General features: G+C 44.1%; 1 protein-coding gene across 1 annotated transcript in view; it reads right to left on the bottom strand.

The window, feature by feature from the left end:
• PIEZO2 (piezo type mechanosensitive ion channel component 2) overlaps positions 1-24963 on the bottom strand; it is a 1301103-nt gene that overhangs the window by 167137 nt on the left and 1109003 nt on the right. The window contains exon 42 of the mRNA XM_029587157.1: positions 19113-19245. Coding sequence (XP_029443017.1) covers positions 19113-19245 — 133 coding nt within the window. The remainder of the gene's footprint in view (positions 1-19112; positions 19246-24963) is intronic.

Below are 24963 nucleotides of genomic sequence, written 5' to 3'. Positions count from 1 at the left end.
AGGCCTGCCTAGCACTGCTCTCTTGGAGGTCCCTGCTCTGGCACTTGCTCTCCAACTCAGCTTGTAGATTGTGAGGTCCCTCTGCACTGTGTCTCTCTCCCTGCTCCATGGGACTTCCTCACAGAAATCTCTCCACAAGCTCCTGCTGCATCTGACCTCAACTCCTGATGGTGAGGACCTATGGAGCTCCTCCCCTCAGGTGGTATCAACCCTCACGTCGGGCCTAGGGTCCACAAAACCCATGAATCCTAACAGGAAGTGCAGGCAAATATCATCAAAGATAGAACTTTTTCATCTCAAAGGATCAAAAATATGGAAAACTATCCTGGGTCTTTAAATTTACATACACTCAGTATTCCAGTGACCAAATATTTGTCTCTTTCTGAATTATTCCAGTGTTATCTGAAAGATTCCAGAAACTTCATTTCCTCCAATTGGAAAATTTATCTTCCCTTATCTAAGAAAGTCTCACAGGACAAGCCTGCAGAAGCTTCTATGGATTTATTTGGTTTTCTGGATAAATCTGAAGTTGAAATTTCTTCTAAAACTACATTATTGGTATCATTTCTATTTCTGCAAGGCTGTAAAAACATATTTCATCTTTATTTTCATCACATGAGGCTTTACTTAAGGAACAGAAATTATGGATTTTTCTAGATTTTGCTCGGGTCACACTGGAAACCTCCGTGCGGCGAAGGCAGGAGATATGCCCATGACTCATAAATGTGTGAGCTGCGCAGATCTTAAAGAGCCGTGGCCACGCGCGTTATCTCCTGGTGCACACATTACAAAGGTTTTGAGCAAAAGGGGTGGGACATGGGCATGGTCTGGGCAATGTATGGGTTTTGCATGGGCAGGCTGGGACAACACCATGAAGCCAGTTATGCGCAGAAGTGCACACTGGGATCCCAAAACCATGTAACTTGCTTCTGCTATGGACTGCGTGTAAGTACTGAAATAAAAAAAATAGGGTAGTCAAAGAGGTTTAGGGGTCAGTGCTAGTCGGTTAAAGGGAGTCAAGTTAGGAAGGGGGGTTTAGAAAATCCACTCCTTTACTGGGGCAAACTGGGAGGGAACTGGGAAATAGGCCTAATGCGTCATTGTGCGTACTGGCTAAAAATCCCCCCCACTTACACACGTTAGACAGCATTCGTGCGCACATGTGTGCGACGATATAAAATTGTGTGTGCATGTACACGTGGGTAACTGGTTTTGTAACATGTGCAGCATAAATGCACGCATGTTATAAAATCGGTGTGCCCATGTGCGCGCTGGCAAGCACATGCACATGTGCGCACGTACGTGGGTCTTAAAATTCACTCCTTAGTGTTACACTCGGTCGCTCATAGGATGGCCCCGTGAGCCATCACACTTACCTAAATACTGCCGGCTCCACAATAAGGCCTACCTAATGCTTGACACTGACTGTCCCGAGTGGCAGGGAACGCTGCCACACTGCTCCCTGTCTGACTCCTCCTAGACTTGTGCGTGCCCAATCGCCGACTTCTTAAAGGTCTCGAAGTGGAAAAGCAGCTCTGGTACCCTGTGATGACATCATTGGCACTCCAGTACTTAAGGCTCCATCTGGGGAGTAGCAGATGCCTCAGTAACAGGTCTCCTGTCGTGCCTAGTGCCTTCAGTGTGTATTGTCTGCCTTGATCCTTCACTCCTGCTTCATTCCTGTGCACAGCCTCGTCTTCTCCTCACCTTGTCCAGTCTTACTTAGTCTTGACTCCTCCTTGCCTCGTCCAGCCTTGCTCAGCCTCATCTCCTCCTCATCTCATTCAGCCTTGTCTCCACCTTGTTTTGCCTAGCCTTGTCTCTCCTTGCCTCTTCCATGACTTGACCTCCCGGTACTGACCTCTGCATTGCACCTTGACCACTTCCCGTTTGCTGCCTGGACCTACCTTTGACATGTACCTGACCATGCTTATCTGCTGTCTGCTCTGACCTCTGGCTTGTCTGCTGCCTGCCTCAATCTATGACCTGTCTCTGATATCTCCTGTGTACCGCCAGCCCTGACCTCGGTCTGTCATTGGACTCTCATCTGCCTGAAAACTCTTGACCCACCTAAAACCTGCTGGCCACCAGAACCCAAAGGCTCAACCTGTGGGGGGAGGCAGCTGGTACAGGTGAAGCTCCAGTCTGTTCCACTGCAGAGCACAATCCACCAGTTATCAGTGTGGACCTAGCAGGTTCACCTTCTGGACTGTGCCAACCATGCCATAGCACTTAGGGCCCACCAATACTGAGCTAATTACACTTAAAAGTGAATTTTAAAAGCCCAGAGCGCACCAAGACTGGGAGATGATCTCACAAGTTGGGCCGGCATGCGCTGAGTGGATTTTAAAACACGTCCATGTAAGGTGCGCATCTCCCACTATGCGCGCAAACAAAAATTTTTTTTTTAAAGTGGCATAACATGAGCGTGGTCTGGGCGGGGCATGGGCATTCCTGCATTTCAAATTCAAATTTGCGTGTATGTGCTTATGTGCCCACATGTGCGCCAGGGTCCCCTGCTGCTTAAATTTACTTCTACTAAGGAGAATGTGTAAGTAATAAAATAAAGATTAATAGATAGATCGGCGGGATTTTGAAGGTCAGGGCTAATAGGGGAGAAGAGAGACTATAAAATAGGGGGGTTTGGAAATACTTACCTGGGTAAAAAATTCCTGCACTTAGGTGGTAGAAGTGCATTTGCATGCATAGGTGTGTCTCCCCTTAAAATTTTGCGCACATGTGCACGTGGTTAGCTTATTTTATTACATATGCACATATACGCATGTATGTTATCAATTGGTCGCATCCCTGTTTGTAGAAGCCTGATTTAACAATAGATTTAACCTGAGGAATTATTGACAACTGATGGTCAATAAGTACATGGAGGCTACTAGCATGAGGTGCAAATTTCAAAGTGTTTTTTCAACTTTGAAGCTTCAAAGGAAGACAACAGATTCTCTATGTTGAATGATGACAACTTCAGTTTTATCCAAATTAAGCGCAAACTTATTATGTGACAGCAATAGCGCTACTGCACTCAAATAGAAACTGAGGCTATGGTCTCAGACCAAGAAGCAGCCAATGGGATATACAGGTGGAAACCCTCACAGAGGCCAGTCAACAGCTTAGAGAAAGGAGTAAGACAAATATTAAAAAGCAGACTGATAAGGCCGACTCCTGTGGGATGCTTGTATATCCTTTTTCTTGTTTTATTTCCTTATTTCTCCCTGCCTTATTTGTAAACAAACTATTTTTGTATGAAGTTTACAAATAAGGAAGAGAAAAATAAAAAGCAAGAAAATAAAACAAGAAAAAATAAGTATACTATTATGGCCTAATGACTTCCATATCCTAGGAAGGAACTAGGAAAACTTGTTGTAAACTACACATTTATCAGCAGGAAAATCTTCCAAAAGAACTAGATAAAAAAAAGCTTATCCCAATTATACTTAACTATACAGTGATGGGAATTTCAGAAAGAATAAGGTACTACTATCAATGACAAACTGCTGCATTTAAGGAAAAGCTCTTCTCCTAAACTGAGTAGCAAAAGCCATATTGGGGAAAATTCAAATATTTTGATTACGAAAAGTAAAATGTAAAAGGTGAATTTTAAAAGAGATGTGCACGTCAAAAAAACACTGATTCATGCATATCTAACATGTGGCATCTCCGACCAAATTTATAAACCTGCCACATATTTACACAAGTACTGAGTCATGAATTTCTTACACCAAGAAAAAAAAGGATGGAATGGGGCAGGGCATAGGTGTTCTGAGGAGGTGCCAAGATATATGTGATACATTTTTGGAATTGCATTTTGGCCATTTCTGGGCTTGGGAGAGTAAGAGGGGAGAGGAGTGGAGGAGAGAGAGAGAGGGGGGGGGGAGCACCTCTGGGGAGGGCCTCACTGTGTGCACCTATTTATATAATTTTCATGGCAACAACCCACCGATTCGTTTCATGTCTGGATGCCGCCGACTCCATACACAAGCTGGCCTATAAAAGGCTCTCCAGAACTCCACTTCTGTGCCTCAGCAACAGGTCTCCCTACATTCCAGTATTGCATTTTTCTCCAGCAGTTTTCGTCTTCAGTTCCAGTGGTTCCTTGTCTTTGTCTTCAATTCCAGTTGTTCTTTGTCCTCAGCTTCCGTTATTCATCTTCAGTTCCTCAGCTTCAGTTTTCAGTAAGTCTCTGCTCTCCTGTTTTTCTCCGTGCCTTCCTACCCTGCCTATCCATCCTGCTTTTCCTTTCGGATATTGAACTCAGTCTGCTTCTTTGATAATCTTGATCACCACCTGCCACTGACCTCAGCCTGACTCCTGGACATTCTTGATCACCACCTGTCATTGACCTCAACCTGACCCCTGGATATTCTTGATCACTGCCTGCCATGGACTTCTGTTCATCTTTGGACATGCCTCACCTATGCCTACTCCAACCCAGCTACCTTGACGGACCTCACCACCATCAGCAGAGGTCCCCACCTAAGACCTGCTGGCCCCGGCAGAGGCATTAGATTACCAAAACATGGGCATATACAGGCAGATTATTTCACTTTTTTAAGTATTGTGTCCTTGTGTATTTTTGGAGGGTTTCTTTCCTATTTAGTATTTTTTCCAAGTATACTCTATTTTCTATGTAATTGTGATATATTTATATTGAATTTTATTTATTACTCATATCAGCTATTATTTAATGGAATGTATGGAACTTTCTTGTATATTGTATTTGATCAATGTTTTTAACTGCTAATATTTATATCTCGTAGCCCTTGATGCAGCCCTTAAATTGGACGAAACTCAACCAGAGTCGGGCAATCTGGGCACTTCATGTTTTGAGTTCAGCTTTTGTTCTTTCTTCAATAAAAACACCCTTGTAACTAAGAAAACTCAAACAGGCCTTCGCATACCCCCCTCCCCCCCCCCACACACACATTTACTCCTCCTCCACAGTATATAATTTAACGCTACTATCAAGCATTACCTCCCTCTACCCACATCTATCATTTATATCCTCATTATTGTTATACCAGTCCCTTATACTTGCCTCCATTGTTTTCTCATTACTGTTATACTAGTTCAATTCTGCTTTATTATGTTGCTTTTAAAACTGTTCCATGTAAATCTCAAATGTTATTGTTAAAATGAAACATGTAAACCGATGTGATATGCAAATGAATGTCGGTATAAAAAAAAAAGTCAAATAAATAAATAGATAGATAAATATACATTTGTTCAACCTGCTTCCAGAAAATTCAGGAGCAGCAGTATTTCCTTGCAGCTCTAGCGGCTTCTATGGAGCATTTCAGCACCCGCTTAAATTCCATGGAAACACTGGCTTCTACTGTTCCTGTGGCACCTCGCGCTCTGTCATAGCACTCCCAGTTCCTCCCCACTATTCTGGGGAGCCTCAACTCTGTCGTGGGTTCCTCAGTCAGTGCAGCATGCACTTTTCACTCCATTCAGCATTGTTTCCAGACGAGGTCACCAAGACAACCTACATTCTCTCTCTTGAACGGCAAGGCCCTTACCTGGGCCTCCCTGTTGTGGGAACATTCCAACCCCATCCTTCAGGACCTCCAGCAGTTTTTGAAACTCTTCAGGACGGTGTTTGATGACCCGGGCTGTCAGGTCACATCTGGTTCAGATCTCTTCCACATCCATCAGGGCAGTCGCTCCCTCATTGACTACACTACTGTATTCCAGACTCTAGCTAAGGAACTTGTTGGGGAAAGGATTGTCTCTGTTCCATTTTCCTGGATGGACTATCATCCTGACTTAAGGATGAATTGGCAGTCTGTGAACTGCCTGACTCCTTAAACTCATTGAGTTGGCCGGGAGAATTGACCATCAACTCCAGGAGCGGAATCAAAAGTTACAACTCTCCACGAGACACACAGCTTTCGCCAACCACCCTCAGCGTATGCTCTTCTCCTCCAGAATCTCCCTCTTTCCTGGGAACTGTGACTGAGGAACCCAGGCCACTGGGTCATTCCTGGCTGATCCAGGAAGAATGTTTCTGATGCCACCAGGCCGGGCTATGTTTCTTCTGTGGCAAGGCATGTCACATAATTGCCCACTGCCCTGTAAGGCCTGGGGCTCCAGAGGGAATGGATCCTAGGCCTCACCTCTCCAGCTCCCCCATTAACGCTTCCAGTGACATTCTCAGTGGGCAACCAGAACTTCACCACTCTAGTCCTATTAGATTCTGGGGCCGTGGAAATTTCATCATGAAGGTTCTTGTGGAACACCTTTGGATTCCCACACTTCTCTGCCCAGTTCCATTGTTCCTCTCCTCAATCCACGGGAATCCTCTCCCGGGAAGAGTTATCCACGTTATGGCTCCCTTAAAGCTTCCCATCATGTGAAACACCTTCCTTAAAGGATCTCATCACACGTTCTCAATAAAAGCCATACATCTGTTGGTTTTGGGATTACCTGGCTCCAGCAATATTCTCCCCATTTTCATTGGGCTTCGCTTCAACTGTCCCAGTGGAGTCCTGATTGCCATATGACCTGCTTAGAGAAGGTAGTAGTTCAGCCCTGTCTCTCTGCTCCATGGTTCCAGCAGGATGTCCTCTGCAATATGTGCAATTTGTCGATGTTTTCTTCAAACAGAAAGCTGACACTCTGCCCCCTCACAGAGAATTTGATTGCACCATAGACCTGCTACCTGGGGCGAAGCCTCCATAGGGAAGGGTTTGCCCCTTGTCCATACCTCCTCAGCTGCCGCGGCCTGGCTTCCTCACGGCTCTCAGTGTCATTCCACTCTTTGGCCGCCACCAGCCTGGCCTCCGGCGGTAGCCCACAGAATCTTTCCACTCTTCAGTCAGCGGCCCACAGGATCACTCCACACTTAGGCTGATGGCCCACACAATCACTCCACTCTTCAGCCGCCACCAGCCTGTATTCCAACGGCGGCCTACATCATCTCTCCAGCCACCACTGACCTGGTTTCTGGTATTGGTGACTTGCAGAATCTCTCCACTCTTCAGCTGCTGCCAGCCAGGGCTCCAGTAGTGGCCCACAGTACCTTCTCCTTCAGCTGCTATCTCCTTTGGGCCCTTCTCTCTGCATACCAGAGCTCAGGGAAATTGTATAGCAGAGGACAAGCTGGCATCAAATATCATGTTGCCAACTGCATCGGCCCACTGGGGGATGACTGATCCCCTGACAGGCCAATTTGTCCCTGGCCAGGTTTTCAAGGTCACTGAACTCCATTCAAGCCTGTCCTCAAAAAGTGTGGCTGCTGCCAGGGCATGCGCAGAAGCTGCACAGGCACATGCTTCTTTCAGTAAACAAGAGCTGCTGTAAAGTTAGCTAGAGCCAGAATTGAAGATGAAGAGTGGACATCAGCTGCTGCTGCTGCTGCCACCAAAACTGCCACATGCAAGAAAGCCAAGTTGGAGGCATAGGAACAGAAAGCTACCATTGTCGCCACAGCAGCAGATGCATGCAGAAAAGCTAAGCTAGATGCTTAATTAGAAATGCTGTGCCAAGAAAGGAAAGCTGCTGCTGTAGAAGTCCAAGCTAAGAGCCTTTTACTTTGGGCCAATTAGCAAGGGGGATTTCTTCATCCTTGTACCCAGGCAAATTAAAATTCCCCCTCTCCAGCTGGTCCGAGCACCATCAATATCCCTGCAGTAATTCCCCTGAGAGACAGTAACTCCCCAATGGTCAATAATCCCCTTGAAAGGCATGGCCTGTCTCATGGGCACCTCTGATAGGCATCCTCTTTGCTGCAGTAACCATCCCCACACCCACATAGTAACCCTCCTAATAGACAAAAATCCTGACTAACCCTGCCGGAATCAAGACTTAATTCTGAAGGGGTTGGGTTTTCACAAGCAGGAGGGGCATCAGAGCCCACCTACCCATATCTCTGCAGTCAGAAAATGGCGTGTTATCAGTATGATATTTGATGTAATCCTTATCTGTGAAGACCCAGCTCCTCTGGAATAGTAAAACATATATCTAGAGGGATGGGAGAGTGGGGTACCTAAGCATTAAATAGATCCCATGGAACTAATGCCAGTCAACTTGATTAGTAGCAATTTATGGACTTCTCCTCCAGGAATTTGTCTAAACCTTTTTTAAACCCAGCTATACTAACTGCCTTATGGCAATTAATTCCAGAGCTTAATTGTACACAGAGTAAAAAATAATTTCTCTGATTGATTTTGAATGTGCTACTTGCTAACTTCATGGAGTATCCCCTAGTCCTTGCATTATCTGAAAGAGTAAATAACCAAGTCACATTTACCCGTACTATTCCTTCATGATATAGACCTCTATCATTCCCCCCCTCAGCCATCTTTTCTCCAAGCAGAATAACCCTAACTTCTTTAGCCTTTCCTCATAGGAAAGCTGGCTCACCCCGTTTATCATTTTGGTCGCCCTTCTCTGTACCTTCTCCTGTGCAACTATATCTTTTTGAGATGCGGTGCCCCGAATTGAACACAGTACTCAAGGTTTGGTCTCACCATGGAGCGATACAGAGGCATTATATGACATTCTCCGTTTTATTCACCAGTCCCTTCCTAATAATTCCTAATATTCTGTTTGCTTTTTTGACCACCGCAGCACACTGCGATGATGATTTCAATGTATTATCCATTAAGACACCTAGATTTTTTTCCTGTGTGGTAATTCCTAATATGAAACCTAACATCATATAACTACAGCATGGGTTTTTTTTCCCTATATGCATTACCTTCCACTGTCCACATTAAATTTCATCTGCCATTTGGATGCCCAATCTTCCAGGTCCTTCTGCAATTTATCACTAACTGTTTGTGATTTAACTATTCTGAATAATTTTGTGACGTCTGCAAATTTGATCACCTTACTCGTCATTCCCCTTTCCAGATCAGTTATAAATATAGTAAAAACTAAAATCACTGATATAAGTACAGATCAGTGACACGCCTCACTGTTTACCTTTTTCCACTGAGAAAACTGACCATTTAATCCTTCTTTCTGTTTCCTGTCTTTTAACCACTTTGCAATACACAAAAGGACATTACCTCCTATCACATTACCTTTTTGTTTTCTTAGAAACCTCTCATGAGGGACTTTGTCAAATGCCTTCTGAATAGCCAAATACACTACAACTACTGGCTCACCTTTATCCACATGTTTATTAACCCCTTCAAAAAAATGTACCAGATTTGTGAGGCAAAACTTCCTTTTGGCAAAACCATGTGGCTGTGTTCCATTAAAATATGTCTATATGTCTGTGATTTTGCTTTTTAGAATAGTTTCCACAATTTTTCCCCAACCCTGAAGTCAGACTCACTGATCTATAGTTTCCTGGATCACACCTGGATCCCTTTTTAAATATCGGGGTTACATAGGCCACCCTGTCATCAGGTACCATGAGCGATTTTAATGATAGGTTACAAATTACAAGTAATACATTTGAAATTTCATTTTTTAGTTCTTTCAAAACCTTAGGGTGTATACCATCTGGTCCAGGCAATTTGATACTCTTCAGTTTGTGAATCTGGCCTACTACATCTTCCAGGTTCATCTGAATCATCACCTTGAAAACCATCTCTGGAATGGGACTCTCCCCAGCATCCTCATTAGCTATCACCAAAGCATAGAATTCATTTTTTCTTTCCATGATGGCCTTATATTCCCTAATTTCCCCTTTAACCTCTCGCTCATCTATCGGTCCAACCGATTCTCTCTCAGGCTTCCTGCTTCAGATATATTTTTAAATGTTTTTATTATGAGCTTTTGCCTCTATGACCAACTTCTTTTCAAATTCTCTTTTATCAATATTTTACTTTTAACTTACCAATGCTCATGCTTTTTCCTCTTTTCTTCAGATGGATCATTTTTCCAATTTTTGATGGAAGTTCTTTTGGCTAAAATAGTCTCTTTTAATTTGCATTTTAACCATTCTGGCAATCATTTGGCCTTCCTTTCAGCTTTCTTAATGTATGGAACACATTTGGACTGAACTTCTATGATTGAACAATATCCATGCCTTTGTAGCTGCACCTTTTCAGTTTTTTCTTACTATTTTCCTCATTTTTTCAAAGTTTTCCTTTTGAAAGTTTAGTACTAAAACTATATATGTTCTTATTGTTCCCTTTATAGTTATTAATTCATGTTTAAGAACATAAGAACCTAAAAGCATAAGAAATTGCCATACTGGGTCAGACCAAGGGTCCATCAAGCCCAGCATCCTGTTTCCAACAATGACTAAACCAATGATCATGTTGTGATCACTATTGCCAAGTAGCCCTATCACCGTTACCTCTCTCTCCAAATCCTGTATTCCATTAAGAATTATTTCTAAAATAGCTCCCTATTTTTTCAGTTCCTAAAACAATTGCTTCACGAAGCAATCATTTATTCCCTCCAGGAACTTTACTTCTCTAGCATGTCCTCATTTTTTGCCTTTATTTTTTTAAAAAGTTTTTATATACCACTTATATTGGACAAACCATGCTAAGTAGGCTCTTTAGTGGGCCCACTTGAAATAGTGAATGGAGGGCTGAATATCATGCTGTCCTGGATAAGAATGCAGGATACTGAGGCAACAATTTTAATCCTATATGCACAACAACATTAAGAAGGGCAGAAAGCAAATGTTGCTTACCTGTAACAGGTGTTCTCACAGGACAGCAGGATGTTAGTTCTCACATATGGATGACATCATCAGGATGGAGCCCAATCACGGAAAAACTTCTGTCAAAGTTTCCAGAACTTTCACTGGCCCCTACTGGGCATGCCCAGCATGACACCAACCCTGCAGCCAGCAGGGGTCCCCTTCAGTCTTATTTGAAAGCTACAGGCAGTGCAGAAAAATAAAATAACAAAACGTTACGAACCCAACACCGTGGGGCGGTGGGCGGGTTTCGTGAGGACTAACATCCTGCTGTCCTGTGAGAACACCTGTTACAGGTAAGCAACATTTGATTTCTCACAGGACAAGCAGGATGGTAGTCCTCACATATGGGTGAGTATCGAGCTGAGGATGTCCGAACATGCACCAAATGTACCCAAGAGCGTGCAACAGGCACAACAACTGGAGTGGAATTTGGTAGAGGGCATCCTGAACCCCACTGGGCAGGCGGAAGGGTGTTGGTACGTCATGTTGTAAAGAGGTTACGAAGGACAGACTGGCCGAAGATGGAATCTTGCCTTCCGGCTTTGTCCAAGCAATAGTGGGCTGCAAAAGAGTGGAGGGAACTCCATGTGGCAGCCCTGCAGATGTCAGGAAGCGGCACTGATCGTAGGTGTGCTAATGAAGTCGCCATGGCCCTCACAGAGTGTGCTTTAACACGGCCTTGAAATGGAATGCCCGCTTGCTGGTACCAAAAGGATATGCAGTCCGCCAACCAGGAGGAGAGAGTCTGCTTACCCACAGGCTTTCCTAACTTGTTTGGGTGGAAAGAGACAAACAATTGAGTGTTTTCCCTGTGGGTCTCTGTACGGTCTAGGTAAAACGCTAGAGCCCGTTTACAATCAAGGGTATGCAGAGCCTGTTCTCCTGGGTTGGCATGGGGCCTGGGAAAAAAGGTAGGTAGTATGATGGATTGATTTAGATGAAAATCCGAAACTACCTTAGGTAAGAATTTCAGGTGAGTGCAGAGTACCGCCTGGTCCTGCAGAAGTTTAGTGTAAGGCGGATAGGTAACTAGGGCCTGTAATTCAATAACTCTGCGAGCTGAAGTGATAGCCAAAATGAAAATCACTTTCCATGTGAGATATCGAAGTTCACAAGAGTGAAGAGGCTCGAATGGTGGTTTCATGAGCTGACCCAGAACTAGATTAAGGTCCCAAGAAGGGGCCGGAGGATGCAACGGAGGCTTGATGTGGAGCAAGCCCTTCAAAAAACGTGTTACAAGGGGGTGTACTGATATAGAGACATCCCCGATACCTTTATGGAAGGCAGCTACCACACTGGCATGCATTCTAATGGAGGAAGTCTTAAGACCTGGCTCTGATAGTTGCCAGAGACAGTCCAGAAACTTCAGGATTGGACAGGAAAAGGGGTCAAGGGACTGAGAAGAGCACCATGATGTGAACCTTTTCCATTTGTAAGAGTAAGCTTTTCTCATGGAAGGCTTCCGTGAAGCAATCAAGACATGGGAAACTGGCTCAGAAAGGTTAAGTGGTTGAAGGATTAACCTTTTAACATTCATGCCGTCAGGGCAAGGCTTGAAAATTGGGATGTCGTAGGCACCCGTTGTTTTGAGTGATCAGAAGCGGGTCCTTTCCCAATGGAATGTGCCTGTGGATGGAGAGGTCCTGAAGTATTGGAAACCACACTTGGCATGGCCAGTAAGGTGCTATCAGGATCATGGTTCCCTTGGCTGATGTAGCTTCACTAGAGTCTTCGAGAGAAGAGGAAGTGGAGGGAATGCGTAATGCAGACCAGTTGCCCAAGAGAGGGAGAATGCATCTCTGGGTTGAGAGAGTTTGCTGCGAATGAGAGAGCAGTAGTTCTCCACTTTGCGGTTCTGTGGTGACGCAAAGAGGTCTATCCGAGGATATCACCATTGTTGGAAGATGGAGTTCGCTACGAGGGGTTGAAAGACGTGACTCAGCTTGTCTGCCAACACATTGTCCACTACTGGTAACCAGGTGGCCCTGAGGTACATCGAATGGGAGAGAGCTTCCTGCCAAATCTGTGCAGCTTCCTGACACAGAAGGAAGGAGCCTGTGCCTCCCTGTTTGTTGATGTACCACATTGCCACCTGGTTGTCCATCTGAATCAGAATGACTTGATTTGAGAGGCAATCCTGAAAAGCCCTGAGGGCATATCTGATTGCTTGAAGTTCCAGGAAATTTATTTGGTGTTTGGCTTCCTCTGGAGACCAAGACCCTTGTGACTGCAGATTGGCTACATGGGCTCCCCACCCGAGGTTGGAAGCGTCGGTGGTGAGAATGATTTGAGGATGTGGAGCCTGGAAGGGCAATCCCTGAAGGAGATTGGTCTGATTTTTCCACCAGGCGAGAGACAGATGGAGTGAGTCGGTTATGCGGACAATGGCTGACAGAGGCTGAATAGCTTGAGTCCATTAAGTCCTCAGAGTCTAGTGCATGAGTCTCATGGCCAAGCAGGCCATTGGTGTGACATGGACTGAGGATGCCATGTGTCCGAGAAGGACAAGAAATTGGCGTGCAGTTGCGGAGTGCTGAGACTGCAGCTGGTGAGCAAGGGACGCAAGAGTAGTGCTCATTGTCGAGGTAGGAAAGCCTTTGCCTGTAAGGTGTCCAAGTCTGCCCCAATGAATGATAAGATTTGAGATGGGACTAAGTAGGATTTGTCATAATTGACGAGAAATCCTAGCAAAATTAGTGTGTAAGGTTAGATTGAGGGACGACAGAGCAGATTGCTGAGTGGGAGCCCTGATTAACCAATCGTCTAGGTAGGGGTAGACGTGAACATCTTGGGTTCTAAGGAAGGCTGCGACAACTATGAAGCATTTTGTAAAGACTCGTGGCACAGACGCTAGGCCGAATGGGAGCACTCGATATTGATAGTGCTTGGGGCCTACTAGAAACCTCAGGTACTTGCGATGAGCTGGAGTTATCGCAATGTGGGTGTATGCGTCCTGGAGGTCTAGAGAGCAGAGCCAGTCTCCTCTTTGTAGAAGAGGTAGAAGCGATCCTAAGGTGACCATCTTGAACTTTTCTCATTGAAGGTACTTGTTGATGGCCCATAGGTCTAGAATAGGACGGACGCCTCCCGGTTTTTGGGGGATTAGGAAGTACCAGGAATAGAACCCTAGGCCTTGCTGAGAGTATGGAAGGGGTTATATTGCTCTTGACTGGAGAAGGAGGGAAACCTCTTATTCCAGAAGAATGGAGTGGTCAGACATTCTCCACATCTGTAGAGGTGGGGAGTCCGGTGGCAGGGCGAGAAAGTTCAGATGGTAACCCTGAGCAATGATTGCCAATACCCTTTGGTCGGATGTGATTGGATGCCACATGTTGTGGAAGTGGCACAATCGACCTCCCACTGGTATGTGCGATAGAGGAATGTGGCTGCTGCTCTCTAAGTGGAAGTCAAAAACCTGAAGCAGGTCCTGGTTGAGGAGCTGCTTGTGGTTTTTGTTTAAGGGCTTGACGAGACTGTGTTTTTTGATAAGGTCTCGTGGCACGGGATCTGGATGGTGGCGGGTAAGACTTCTTCGGACAGAAGAATGACTTCTTAGAGTCCTTTCTGAAGGGCTGTTTTGAGGAGAAGTCAGAAGGCATCAAAGAGAGCTTTTTTAAGGTCTCATGATGGTCTTTTAATTCTGCTACCGTCCGTTGAATCTGCTCACCAAACAGATTATCTCCAACACAAGGCAGGTCGGATAACCGGTCTTGTACTTCTGGGCGAAGGTCAGAAGACTTGAGCCAGGCCCACTGCCTCGCCGAGATGTCATAAGATGTTCTAATCTCATGCTTACCTGCCTCAAAACCCTTGTTGACTAGGGTTTGTAATTGTTCTTGAAATTGTTGAGGCAGTGAGTCTGAGAAGTCCTGTATTTGCTTAAAAATGACCCTGTTATATTGGGTCATATAAAGCTGATAGGCAGCAATTCAGGAGATGAGCATGGCCCCTTGGAATACTCGGTGATCAATGTTGTCTAGGAACTTCTGTTCCTTTCCAGGAGGAACAGATGAGTGAGGCTTTGACCTCTTTGCCCTTTTTTGTGCAGAATCTACAATGACCAAGTGGTGATCAAGCTGAGATTTTTGAAAACCTGGGGCTGATTGTACCAGATAGGTAGTGTCGGCTTTCCTGTGTACTGGAGCAACTGATCCAGGATGTTCCCAGTTCTTCTTGAGGAGATCAAGAAGGACCTGATGGATGGGTATAGATGTGATTACCTTGGGGGCATCCAGGAATTGGAGCAATTCCATCATCTGGTGCCTATCATCCTGTTCAGTCTGCAATTGGAAGGGGACCAATTCCGACATTTCCTTCACAAAGTTTATAAAGGAGAGGTCCTCTGGAGGAGAACACTTCCTACTCTCAGTGGGTGAAGGTGGTGAAGGTAAATCATCGGTGTCTGATGAAGTGTAATCACCCCAAGTATCATAAGGATCAGCACCCGCTCCTCTAGGAACTAGAGCTGGACAGGGTGGTTGTAGACATGAAGGTCCTGGTCTAGGCTCCGAGGGAATCGGAGGAATTATCGGAGGTACAGATGATGGCATCGAAGGCACCGGTGCAGGCACTGAGGGCATCGATGGCTGACTCAGTGGTGCCGACGGACGTATTGGCACCGATGGATGGGTCGGTGGCAAGGGACATATCAGCATCGATGGCTGAGGCAGAACTCCCGATGGAGGTATGCGGAACGGTGTTTCTCCTCCCCATGACGCAGTCAATGGGGAGGGCATCGGAGCCATCGGAGACCCAGAAACCATCGGAGGAAAAGTGCTCATAAGCGCTTCCATCCTGGATAGCAGCGGTACCAGCGCTGCCGGAATCAGATTGATGATCGGTTCCACAGACGGTGCCGGTGTCGGTGCCGGAGGAAACTGAAGAAGTTGCATTGCCTTGTCGATGGCCTCCTGAACCAGCCATCGGAGACCTGGAGCAATCAGCCCTGGCTCCAGAACAGAAGAAGGAGGCAGAGGCATAGCTGGAGGGACCACCATTAAAGGCGGAGTCACGGCTCCCGATCCACGATCGGGTGAGGGTTGCCTCGGGGACTCGGTCACAGGAATGGTCGGTGCCTTTCCTGGACGGGGTCTTTTCGACAGTGGCTCGGATGATTGTGAGGTTGATGATTTTGCTCCCTCGATGGTTCGAGTCTTACGGTGTCGGTGGCAATGTTTCTCCCTGTGATCCCCTCGATCCTGAGGGTGAGTGGAGGGTGTCGATGGCCGAGAGGTCATCGATGGCGGTTGGTCACAGGTCGGTGGTCGATGCTGGCGCGAAGTTGATGGTGCCAGTTCTGATGACGTCGATGTGAGGGACGGAGTAGGGGTTTGAGCATGGAAGAGAAGTTCCATCTTCTCCATTCTGGCCTTGCGACCCTTCGGTGTCATTAAGGCACATTTGGTGCATGTCAAGACATCGTGCTCATGTCCTAGGCACATTACACAGACTTTATGGGGGTCTGTGATAGACATGGTGTGGGTACAGTCCGGGCAGCAACGAAATCCCGACGCCATGGCCATAGAAAAAAATCGAGCCGCGGTACGGTCGACGGCCAGTAGGCCACGAGGGAAAAACTCAATGGTAATCGACGGAAAAACAGGTAAAAACTTACCAGAGTACCGCGGACTGAGAAAAGTTAGAGGGGGGACCCCTGTGGGGCAATTAACTTTTAGTAATTCTCTGAGGAAAATTCCTGTCAGGAATCTCTTCAGAGTTTCTTTACCACGAGGCTACTGCTGCAAGGAAAAAAGATGACTGAAGGGGGACCCCTGCTGGCTGCAGGGTTGGTGCCATGCTGGGCATGCCCAGTAGGGGCCAGTGAAAGTTCTGGAAACTTTGACAGAAGTTTTTCCATGATTGGGCTCCATCCTGATGATGTCACCCATATGTGAGGACTACCATCCTGCTTGTCCTGTGAGAATGGAAGTAATTTATTTATTTTCAGTAATTTATAGACCACTCATAAAGAGAATCTGCTGATCGTGGTACATTGTAACATAAAACATACTTAGATAGTAAAACAAAACATACTAAAACAAATACACCTTCAACTGTTTTTGCAACTGGGTCCAGTAAAGTTTCATTTACATATGATGATGCTTTCATTACACAAATTTCAGCAGTTACACATTAAGTATTGGAGGACTGTCATAATGTGCACAGCAAATTCTTAGTGTACTGCATACTATTTTTAGTACCTGCAAAATGGACTTAATGTATATGTTAACTTTTATTGCATAGGCCTTTATACATCGACACATATCTCTGATATCTAGGTTTCATATTTATTTTGCATTTTAGGTTATAATTTTTGGATTATGGAGCCTTTGCACTAAAAGAAATGCTAAAGATGCTTTATCCTACACACGCTAAATTTTTTAGAATGCATATTGAAATGGTTCTCAATGGATAATTTGTGTACAACCTTCAAACAAGATACAATCTCAAGGGCCTCGTGGCCTGACACACTCAGCCATTCCTCTTGAACCCAACCATCAAGGGGCTCTGCAAAACTGTGGTGCCCTGATCACTCCCCTGCCACCCTCCTCAACACAGTCATAAAGTGGCCATAGTGCCCTATTCACTTTCTTAATCTCCTGACCATCAAGGGTCAGCACTGCTCCATAAACCCTCTTCTCCCCATCCCAGCACAACCATTAATAAGCTGCAACTTCCTGTTCACCTTGCACCCTTCCTCATGAAGGAAACATAATTCTTGACAGCTATAAAAAGGTATGACATACAACTTATTTGTTGACCCTCGATCATGAGAACACTATGAAACATGAAAGCAGTATGAAACAACAGGAAGAAAATATTTAATGGAAATGTCTACAGCATGTGAAAATTAAAACATTCACCAAGATCCAAAATGATTTGAATATGCAGATTATTTCTAGAAATACTGGCATGCCACACTTGAGGTAATTATAGGGGTGCTCAATGCAGAGGAAGCCCTTAAATACTCAGAAAAGTCTCCAGGATACTGACGCAACAATATTAATCCTATATGCACAACATTAAGAAGGGCAGAATGGAAGTAATTTATTTATTTTCAGTAATTTATAGACCACTCATAAAGAGAATCTGCTGCTGATCGTGGTACATTATAACATAAAACATAGTTAGATAGTAAAGCAAAACATACTAAAACAAATACGCCTTCATCTGCTTTCAAAACTGTTTGTTATCTATCAAGGCATGCAGTTCAGGTGGGAGCTCACGCCAAAGGGATGGCCCTGCTATGGAGAATGTTCTCCTCCCTGTAGTCTGAAGATGATTTTCTTTGTCGGATGGAACAATAAGTAGGTGTTTGCTCAGAGAATGTAAAGAACAGCTAGGCTCATAAACAACTATTCTATCTGTGATGAAAGAGGAACTTGAACTATGTACAGCCTTATGTATGATAGTTAGTAATTTAAGCTTCACATGTTGTGAAGCTGACACAGCACTGGTGTAATCTGTTCATCCACTGGCAGAAGACTCCACCACATGTGCTGCTGCATTTTGCAGAACCTGTAAAGCTCGAATGCAATATTTGGGTAACTCAACATATAAGGAATTGGGATAATCAGTAGTTGTTAGTACAAAGGCTTGCATGATCATTCTAAAGCCCTTTCTGCAAAGTACATATTTAAGGAATCTCAGCATCCTTAATTTAAAAAATAAATAAATAAAACAGAACGAAAAACTGCAGAAATTTGTGGTTTTAGAGTTAGGCCTTGATCAAAAATTAAACCAAGGTCTTATACAGACTTTAACAAATGGAGGCAAGGTGCCACCAATCACTAAGGTAGTCAAATCTATAGACCGATCTTTCTTGCCCACCCAGAACCCTACAGATTTGGTCACATTTAAAAGTAAATTGTTCTAGCCAAGCTAACTTTTTACAGACCTCAGACATTCAGAGATATGAGAAATGGTATCAGTCACAGATCTAACCACTGAAAATACCAACTGAATGTCATTAGCATAAACCTTGAAATTAACATGATAATAATAGAGAAGTATATTCAATGGGATCAGATAAATGTTAAACAGCACTGAAGATAGTGTTGACCCCTGGGGCACTCCCATTAAACAAGGCTTCCATGAGGACTGTTCCAGATCTATACATATTGCTTACTGTCTATATGACAAAAAGACTGAAATCAATTTAATGCTTTCTTTCACATCCCTACATAAGAGAGCCTGGATAGTAAAGTCACATGATCCACCATGTCAAAGACAGTGGGAATGTCCAAGGAAATAATAACTGAATGACCTTGGTCTAATTGTAATCATCAAAAAGTTTAATGATTGGCATACAGAAGACATAATGGAAGATAATTAATCCATCTCAAGGAAAAACAAAATGCAAAAACAAAATGCATTTATACAAAAAAATCATATTTATGCAATTTCTATCATTAATGTGAATTTAGGGACTTTGCTAGAAAAATGATGCATGTCATCACAACTCTGTTATCTTTTTACTCACTTTTTAATGGTAAATGCTTTGGCTCTTATAAGTTGTTCTTTAAGTTTCTCCATCAGAAGCTCCTTTCTGGACTTCTGTTTCATGCTTAGTATGCTACTTCCTTTCTGACTGCTGTTTCTGGTACTGGTACTCCCTGCAAAAGGAAAAATGTATAAACAAAATAAAAGTCAAACAAAGAAGGATGCACAAAAAAACCCCTAGATAATAGTATTATTTGCAGGTCTAATTTACATTTATGGAAAAAGACAACACAGGTGAGTACACTGTTTGGGAGTTCCTTTATCATAATTCTTTCAACCTGCAAGTTGAAGAGGAAAAAAGGCTCATCCCGGTGGTTTAGTGGCCATGCAGAGTACCTGGGTTTAATTCCCAGATCAGGTCTTCTGCTCTGCTCCCCTGTGAAGAAAGCACACAGCTCTTGGGTGAGGTAAGGGGAGTCATTGCACAACAGCAGCAGCTAGGTTAACTTTACTTTTTGCATTTTGTCAGATATATCACATATTTATTTATTTAAAGTCTTTTCTATACCGTCGCTAAGTTAGATACCATTGCAATGGTTTACATGTAGGCACATAAGTAAGTTTGGAGTAAGCGTACTATAGTACATTCTAACAGGTGCCATTAAGTTTCGGTTACATTAAATCATAAAAATACTTACAAATGTTTAGTGATATAGGTTCTGGCCAGGTGTACCTAGAAGGTACTTTTACAGGTAAAAAGAAAATCACATTTACTGTGTTATATTATTATATTCATTGTGTACTCAATTTGTTAAAATATTGTAATGCACATTTATGAGAATAGTGCTGTGTGCCGGTGCTCTTCTGTTTATTCCAGTGTATTTTCTATTCTCCGGTCTCTTTATAAAAGGCTTGTTTAAAAAGCCATGGGGCGGATTTTAAGAGCCCTGCTCGCCTAAATCCGCCTAAATCAGGGCGGATTTAGGCGAGCAGGGCCCTGCGCGCCGGTGCGCCTATTTTACATAGGCCTACCAGCGCGCACAGAGCCCCAGGACTCGCGTATGTCCCGGGGTTTTCAGAGGGGGGCGTGCCGGGGGGCGGGCCCGATCCGCGCGGCGTTTTCGGGCCGTGTCGGGAGCGTTTCTGGGGCGTGCCCGGGAGCGTGGTTACGGCCCGGGTGGTCCGGGGGCGTGGCCACGCCCTCCGGACCCGCCCCCAGGTTGCGTCCCGGCGCGCTAGCAGCCTGCTAGCGCGCGGGGATTTACGTCTCCCTCCGGGAGGTTTAGACAGGGCCGGGCGGGTGGGTTAGGTAGGGGAAGGGAGGGGAAGGTGAGGGGAGGGCAAAAGAAAGTTCCCTCCGAGGCTGCTCCGATTTCGGAGCGGCCTCGGAGGGAACGGAGGTAGGCTGCGCGGCTCGGCGCGCGCCGGCTATACGGAATCAATAGCCTTGTGTGCGCCGATCCCGGATTTTAGCGGATACACGTGGCTACGCGCGTATCTACTAAAATCCAGCGTACTTTTGTTGGCGCCTGGAGCGCCAACAAAAGTACGCCAAATCGCGCTATTTGAAAATCTACCCCCATGTCTTTAGACTTCTCATGAATGTTTTGGGGTCTCTCTGTAATCTGATCTCCAAAGGCACTGTGTTCCAGAGTGTGGGTCCTGCTAAAGACAATGCCCTTTCTCTTACCTGGATTAGTCTCGCTGTCTTGACTGAGGGAATGGTTATGAGAGCTTTGTTTGTTGAACTAGGGTTCCTGTGTGGTACGTGTACCCGTAGTGCAGTGTTTAGCCAGTCCACTTTTTCATCATATATTAGTTTATGTATGGTGCATAGTACTTTGTATTTTATTCTTTGTTCTATGGGTAGCCAGTGAAGTTCGGCCAGAGTTTCAGTTATATGGTCTCTTCTTCTTTTTCCAATTAGTATTCTCGCTGCTGTGTTTTGTATTTATTTATTTATTTATTTATTTATTTATTTATTTATTTGGAACTTTTATATACCGACATTCATGTGCAAAAGTACATATCACATCGGTTTACAGCGAAACATGAAAAGCATAAACGAATGCATTACATCAAACAAGGGATACAGGTAACTGGGATCAAAGTTACAAATAAATACTATGCTCTTCTTGAGAGCAAGAAACTAAAACGCACAGTATCACATTTCTAGGATACATAACAGGGGATCAAAAGCTAACTTTGCTAGAAAATGATGTCATGAAGGAACAAAACATATGAAACTGGGTGAGAATGGACCAAAGGGTAAATTACATGGGGGATGGGATAAAGGTGGAGACAATAAGCCAAAGGATGAGGACAAATTTACTAACATGGGTGGTAGAAAGATGCATAACCTGCCTGCAACGTTATGCCTTGATCAGAGAATGAAAAACTTAAAACTTAGCTTTGTAAAATTTGAAGTGGTCTTATTGTTGTATTTGGGAGTCCTAGAAAAAGTGCATTACAATAATCGGTACTGGCAAAAACTAGTGCCTGAAGCACTGTTCTGAAATCTGCAGGAGTTAGTAATGGTTTAGGTTTTCTGAGGATCATGCATTTAGCATAGCCTTCTTTTACTTTTAGCAATATGTGTTGTTTTAGATTAATTTCGGGGTCCATTATTATCCCAAGGTTCCTTACTTTTTCCGCTAGTTCTATTTTCTGGTTGTTTTTGAGTATAATTGGGGTTTGAATGATTTCAATATTTTTTTTCTAAGTGTAGAAATTCCGTTTTTTCAATATTGATCACTAGTTTCATTCGGTTTAATAGTTGTTTTATGATGTCTAGGTACATGTTAGCTAGGTTTAATGTTTTTTCTATTGTGTCTTCGATTGGTAGAATTAATTGAATATCATCTGCATAGATGTAATGTATGATTCCTAATCCTGCTAGTAGATGGCATAATGGAAGCATGTATATGTTAAAAAGGGTTGTGGATAAGGCTGATCCCTGTGGTACACCTGTTTCAAGATTGAATTTGTCTGATAGTGTGTTGTTGATTTGAACTTGAAGGAACCTATTTTTTAGATATGAGCTGAACCACTTTATTGTTTCGTTGTGTAGTCCAATCTCTTCTAGTTTTTTTAGTAGAATTTTATGGTTTACTGTGTCAAAGGCTGCTGATAAGTCTAACATTATTAGAATGTATTGTTTTCCACTATCAAAACCTCTTAGGATGTTGTGAGAGGAGTAGTGTTTCAGTACTGTAGTTTTTGCGAAATCCATGTTGTGACGGATATAGTAAGTTATTGTTATCAAGGTGTTCAGCTAGTTGTTTCTGTACTATGTTTTCTATTAATTTGGCTAATAAGGGTAGATTTGAGACTGGACGGTAGTTGTTTAGGATCAGGGGGTCACTGTTTTTTTTCTTTATGATTGGTTTTATAATTGCTCCTTTTAGTATATCTGGAATTGTTCCTTCTTTTAGGGTAGGTTTATAATCTTAGCTAAGGTTGGGGAGACTGTGTTGGCTGCTTTTTATTTGTCAAATATTGGTATTGTGTCGATTTTGTGTGGAGCCGGGTTTAGATTTTTTTAGTATGGATTCTACTTCTAGCTCTGATATTTCAGTGAATGAGAACCTTTGAGTAAAGTCTCTTTTTTGCAATTTAATTTCTTGTTTGGTGTTGTTTGGAAGTTTGGATCTTAAGTTTGTAATTTTATCGCTGAAGAATTTAGCTATTTCATTGCATTTTGATTCTGCAAGCCAGATTATGATCTGTTATCTTCTTTGTAAGTGATGATTGCCATATTGTATATGTAAGTATTGTTTTCACATTTATGTTTCTTCAGTCTATCATTGCCATATATTGCATTACCACCATTATAACATCTTGTTAATATGTTTATCTTTTACCAGTATATTTAAACTATTATTACTTCCCTCTGATGAAACCGTCTAGCGGCGAAACATCAAGGCCTTTGTATCGGGCTAGATGAAAAACGGCTACTCTTTAACATTTTCCATCCTTGTGGGAATTTCATTGCCACCTTGTAACACCTTCTATCCTTGTGGGGATTTCATTGCTATTTTGCTACATCGGCGCGGTTGTGAACTGAAGATATTGGCTGCCTCATATGTTGAATATTACACTCTTGAACTGTTTGATATGAATCACTGTGGATTTTTCAAATGATTTTGACTGAATTTCATTGATTGCATTTTAGCCTTTGTTAGGACTTTTTGTGTCTGTTTTTGTATACTGTTTTTTTTTTTTATAGTTTTTTGAGCATTTTAACAAACAGACATTTGTGAATAAAAGATTTTGAATAAAAAATGTTTTGATTATTGTGATGCTATTCTGTTCCTTGTTTATATATATATATACATATATATATGTGTGTGTGTGTGTGTGTGTGACTTTTATTTAATTCTTTTCAGTATGTTAGAAAAGGTTAAGGTCTCATCATTTTGCTTTAGTAGTGATGACCTGTTTTCACTAGTTATGCTGTAATGGTCACTGAATTTACAAGATACAGTATGTCATTGCTAGATACCAGTTCACTTAGGAGTCAATTTTAAAAGTTTTGCTCGCACTAAAATGCCCATACACGTGAGTATCTGGGTCGCGCGTGAGCAAGTCTATTTTAAAAGCCCCAACTTACATGCATATATATGCGTACTCAAGTAAATAAAAAGGGGCAGAAAAGGTGTGGAGCTCGGGGTGAGGATTTGGCATTCTGGGGCGAGGCCAACAGTAACGTACATAACTCTATTTTAAAATCAGCTGCCGCAGCACGCAGCAGACTGATAGCCGCATATGTTTACTTCTGCTCCTGATGAGGTGTAAGTTTTCAGAAAACTCTGTTTAGGCCTAGGTCGAGTGGTTGAGGGATCTGGATCAATTGGAAGTAGTGCAGGATGAAGAACCAGAGGGATCCAAATGACATTGAGACAGACTGGGCAAATTGGTGGAATAATGGGTAAAACTGGGAATGACCTTCATGCAAGTATGTTTTAAAATCCATTTCCTTGTGTGTGTTCAAGCCGACAAATTCTTAAGGAAAATATGTGCTTACCTTTGCTCAGATAACCACTTAAAATTAGGAGCATACATACATGCGGTAGGCCTATTTTAAATCATACACATGTACTTGCATGCATGATTTAAAATTCCAGTGTATGTTTGCTCACGTGCCCTTGTACACAGTGGGGCGGATTTTAAGAGCCCTGCTCGCCTAAATCCGCCCAAATCCGGGCGGATTTAGGCGAGCAGGGCCCTGCGCACCGGTGAGCCTATTTTACATAGGCTCACCGGCGCGAGCAGACCCCGGGACTCGCGTAAGTCCCGGGGTTCTCTGAGGGGGGCGTGTCAGGGGCGTGTCGGGGGCGGGCCCAGTCGTCGCGGCATTTAGGGGGCGTGTCGGCAGCGTTTTGGGGGCGGGTCCGGGGCGTGGTTACGGCCCGGGGCGGTCCGGGGGCGTGGCCGCGCCCTCTGTACCCGCCCCCAGGTTGCGTCCCGGCGCGCTAGCGGCCCACTGGCGCGCGGGGATTTACGTCTCCCTCCGGGAGGCGTAAATCCCCCGACAAAGGTAAGGGGGGGGTTTAGACAGGGCCGGGGGGGTGGGTTAGGTAGAGGAAGGGAGGGGAAGGTGAGGGGAGGGCGTTAGAGGATTCCCTCTGAGGCCGCTCCGATTTCGGAGCGGCCTGGGAGGGAACGGGGGTAGGCTGCGCGGCTCGGCGCGTGCCGGCTATACGTAATTGATAGCCTTGCGCGCGCCGATCCAGGATTTTAGCGGATACGCGCGGCTCCGCGCGTATCTACTAAAATCCCGCGTACTTTTGTTTGCGCCTGGAGCGCCAACAAAAGTACGCCAACGCGCCTTGTTTGAAAATCTACCCCAGTGTATGGGTGCCCGCATGCTTGTTTTAAAATTAGCCTGT

This window comes from Rhinatrema bivittatum, chromosome 2, assembly GCF_901001135.1.
Source record: "Rhinatrema bivittatum chromosome 2, aRhiBiv1.1, whole genome shotgun sequence".
NCBI classification, from domain to species: domain Eukaryota; kingdom Metazoa; phylum Chordata; class Amphibia; order Gymnophiona; family Rhinatrematidae; genus Rhinatrema; species Rhinatrema bivittatum.
The sequence above is the reverse complement of the archived record's forward strand: the minus strand, read 5'-3'. Positions and strand labels throughout refer to the sequence as shown.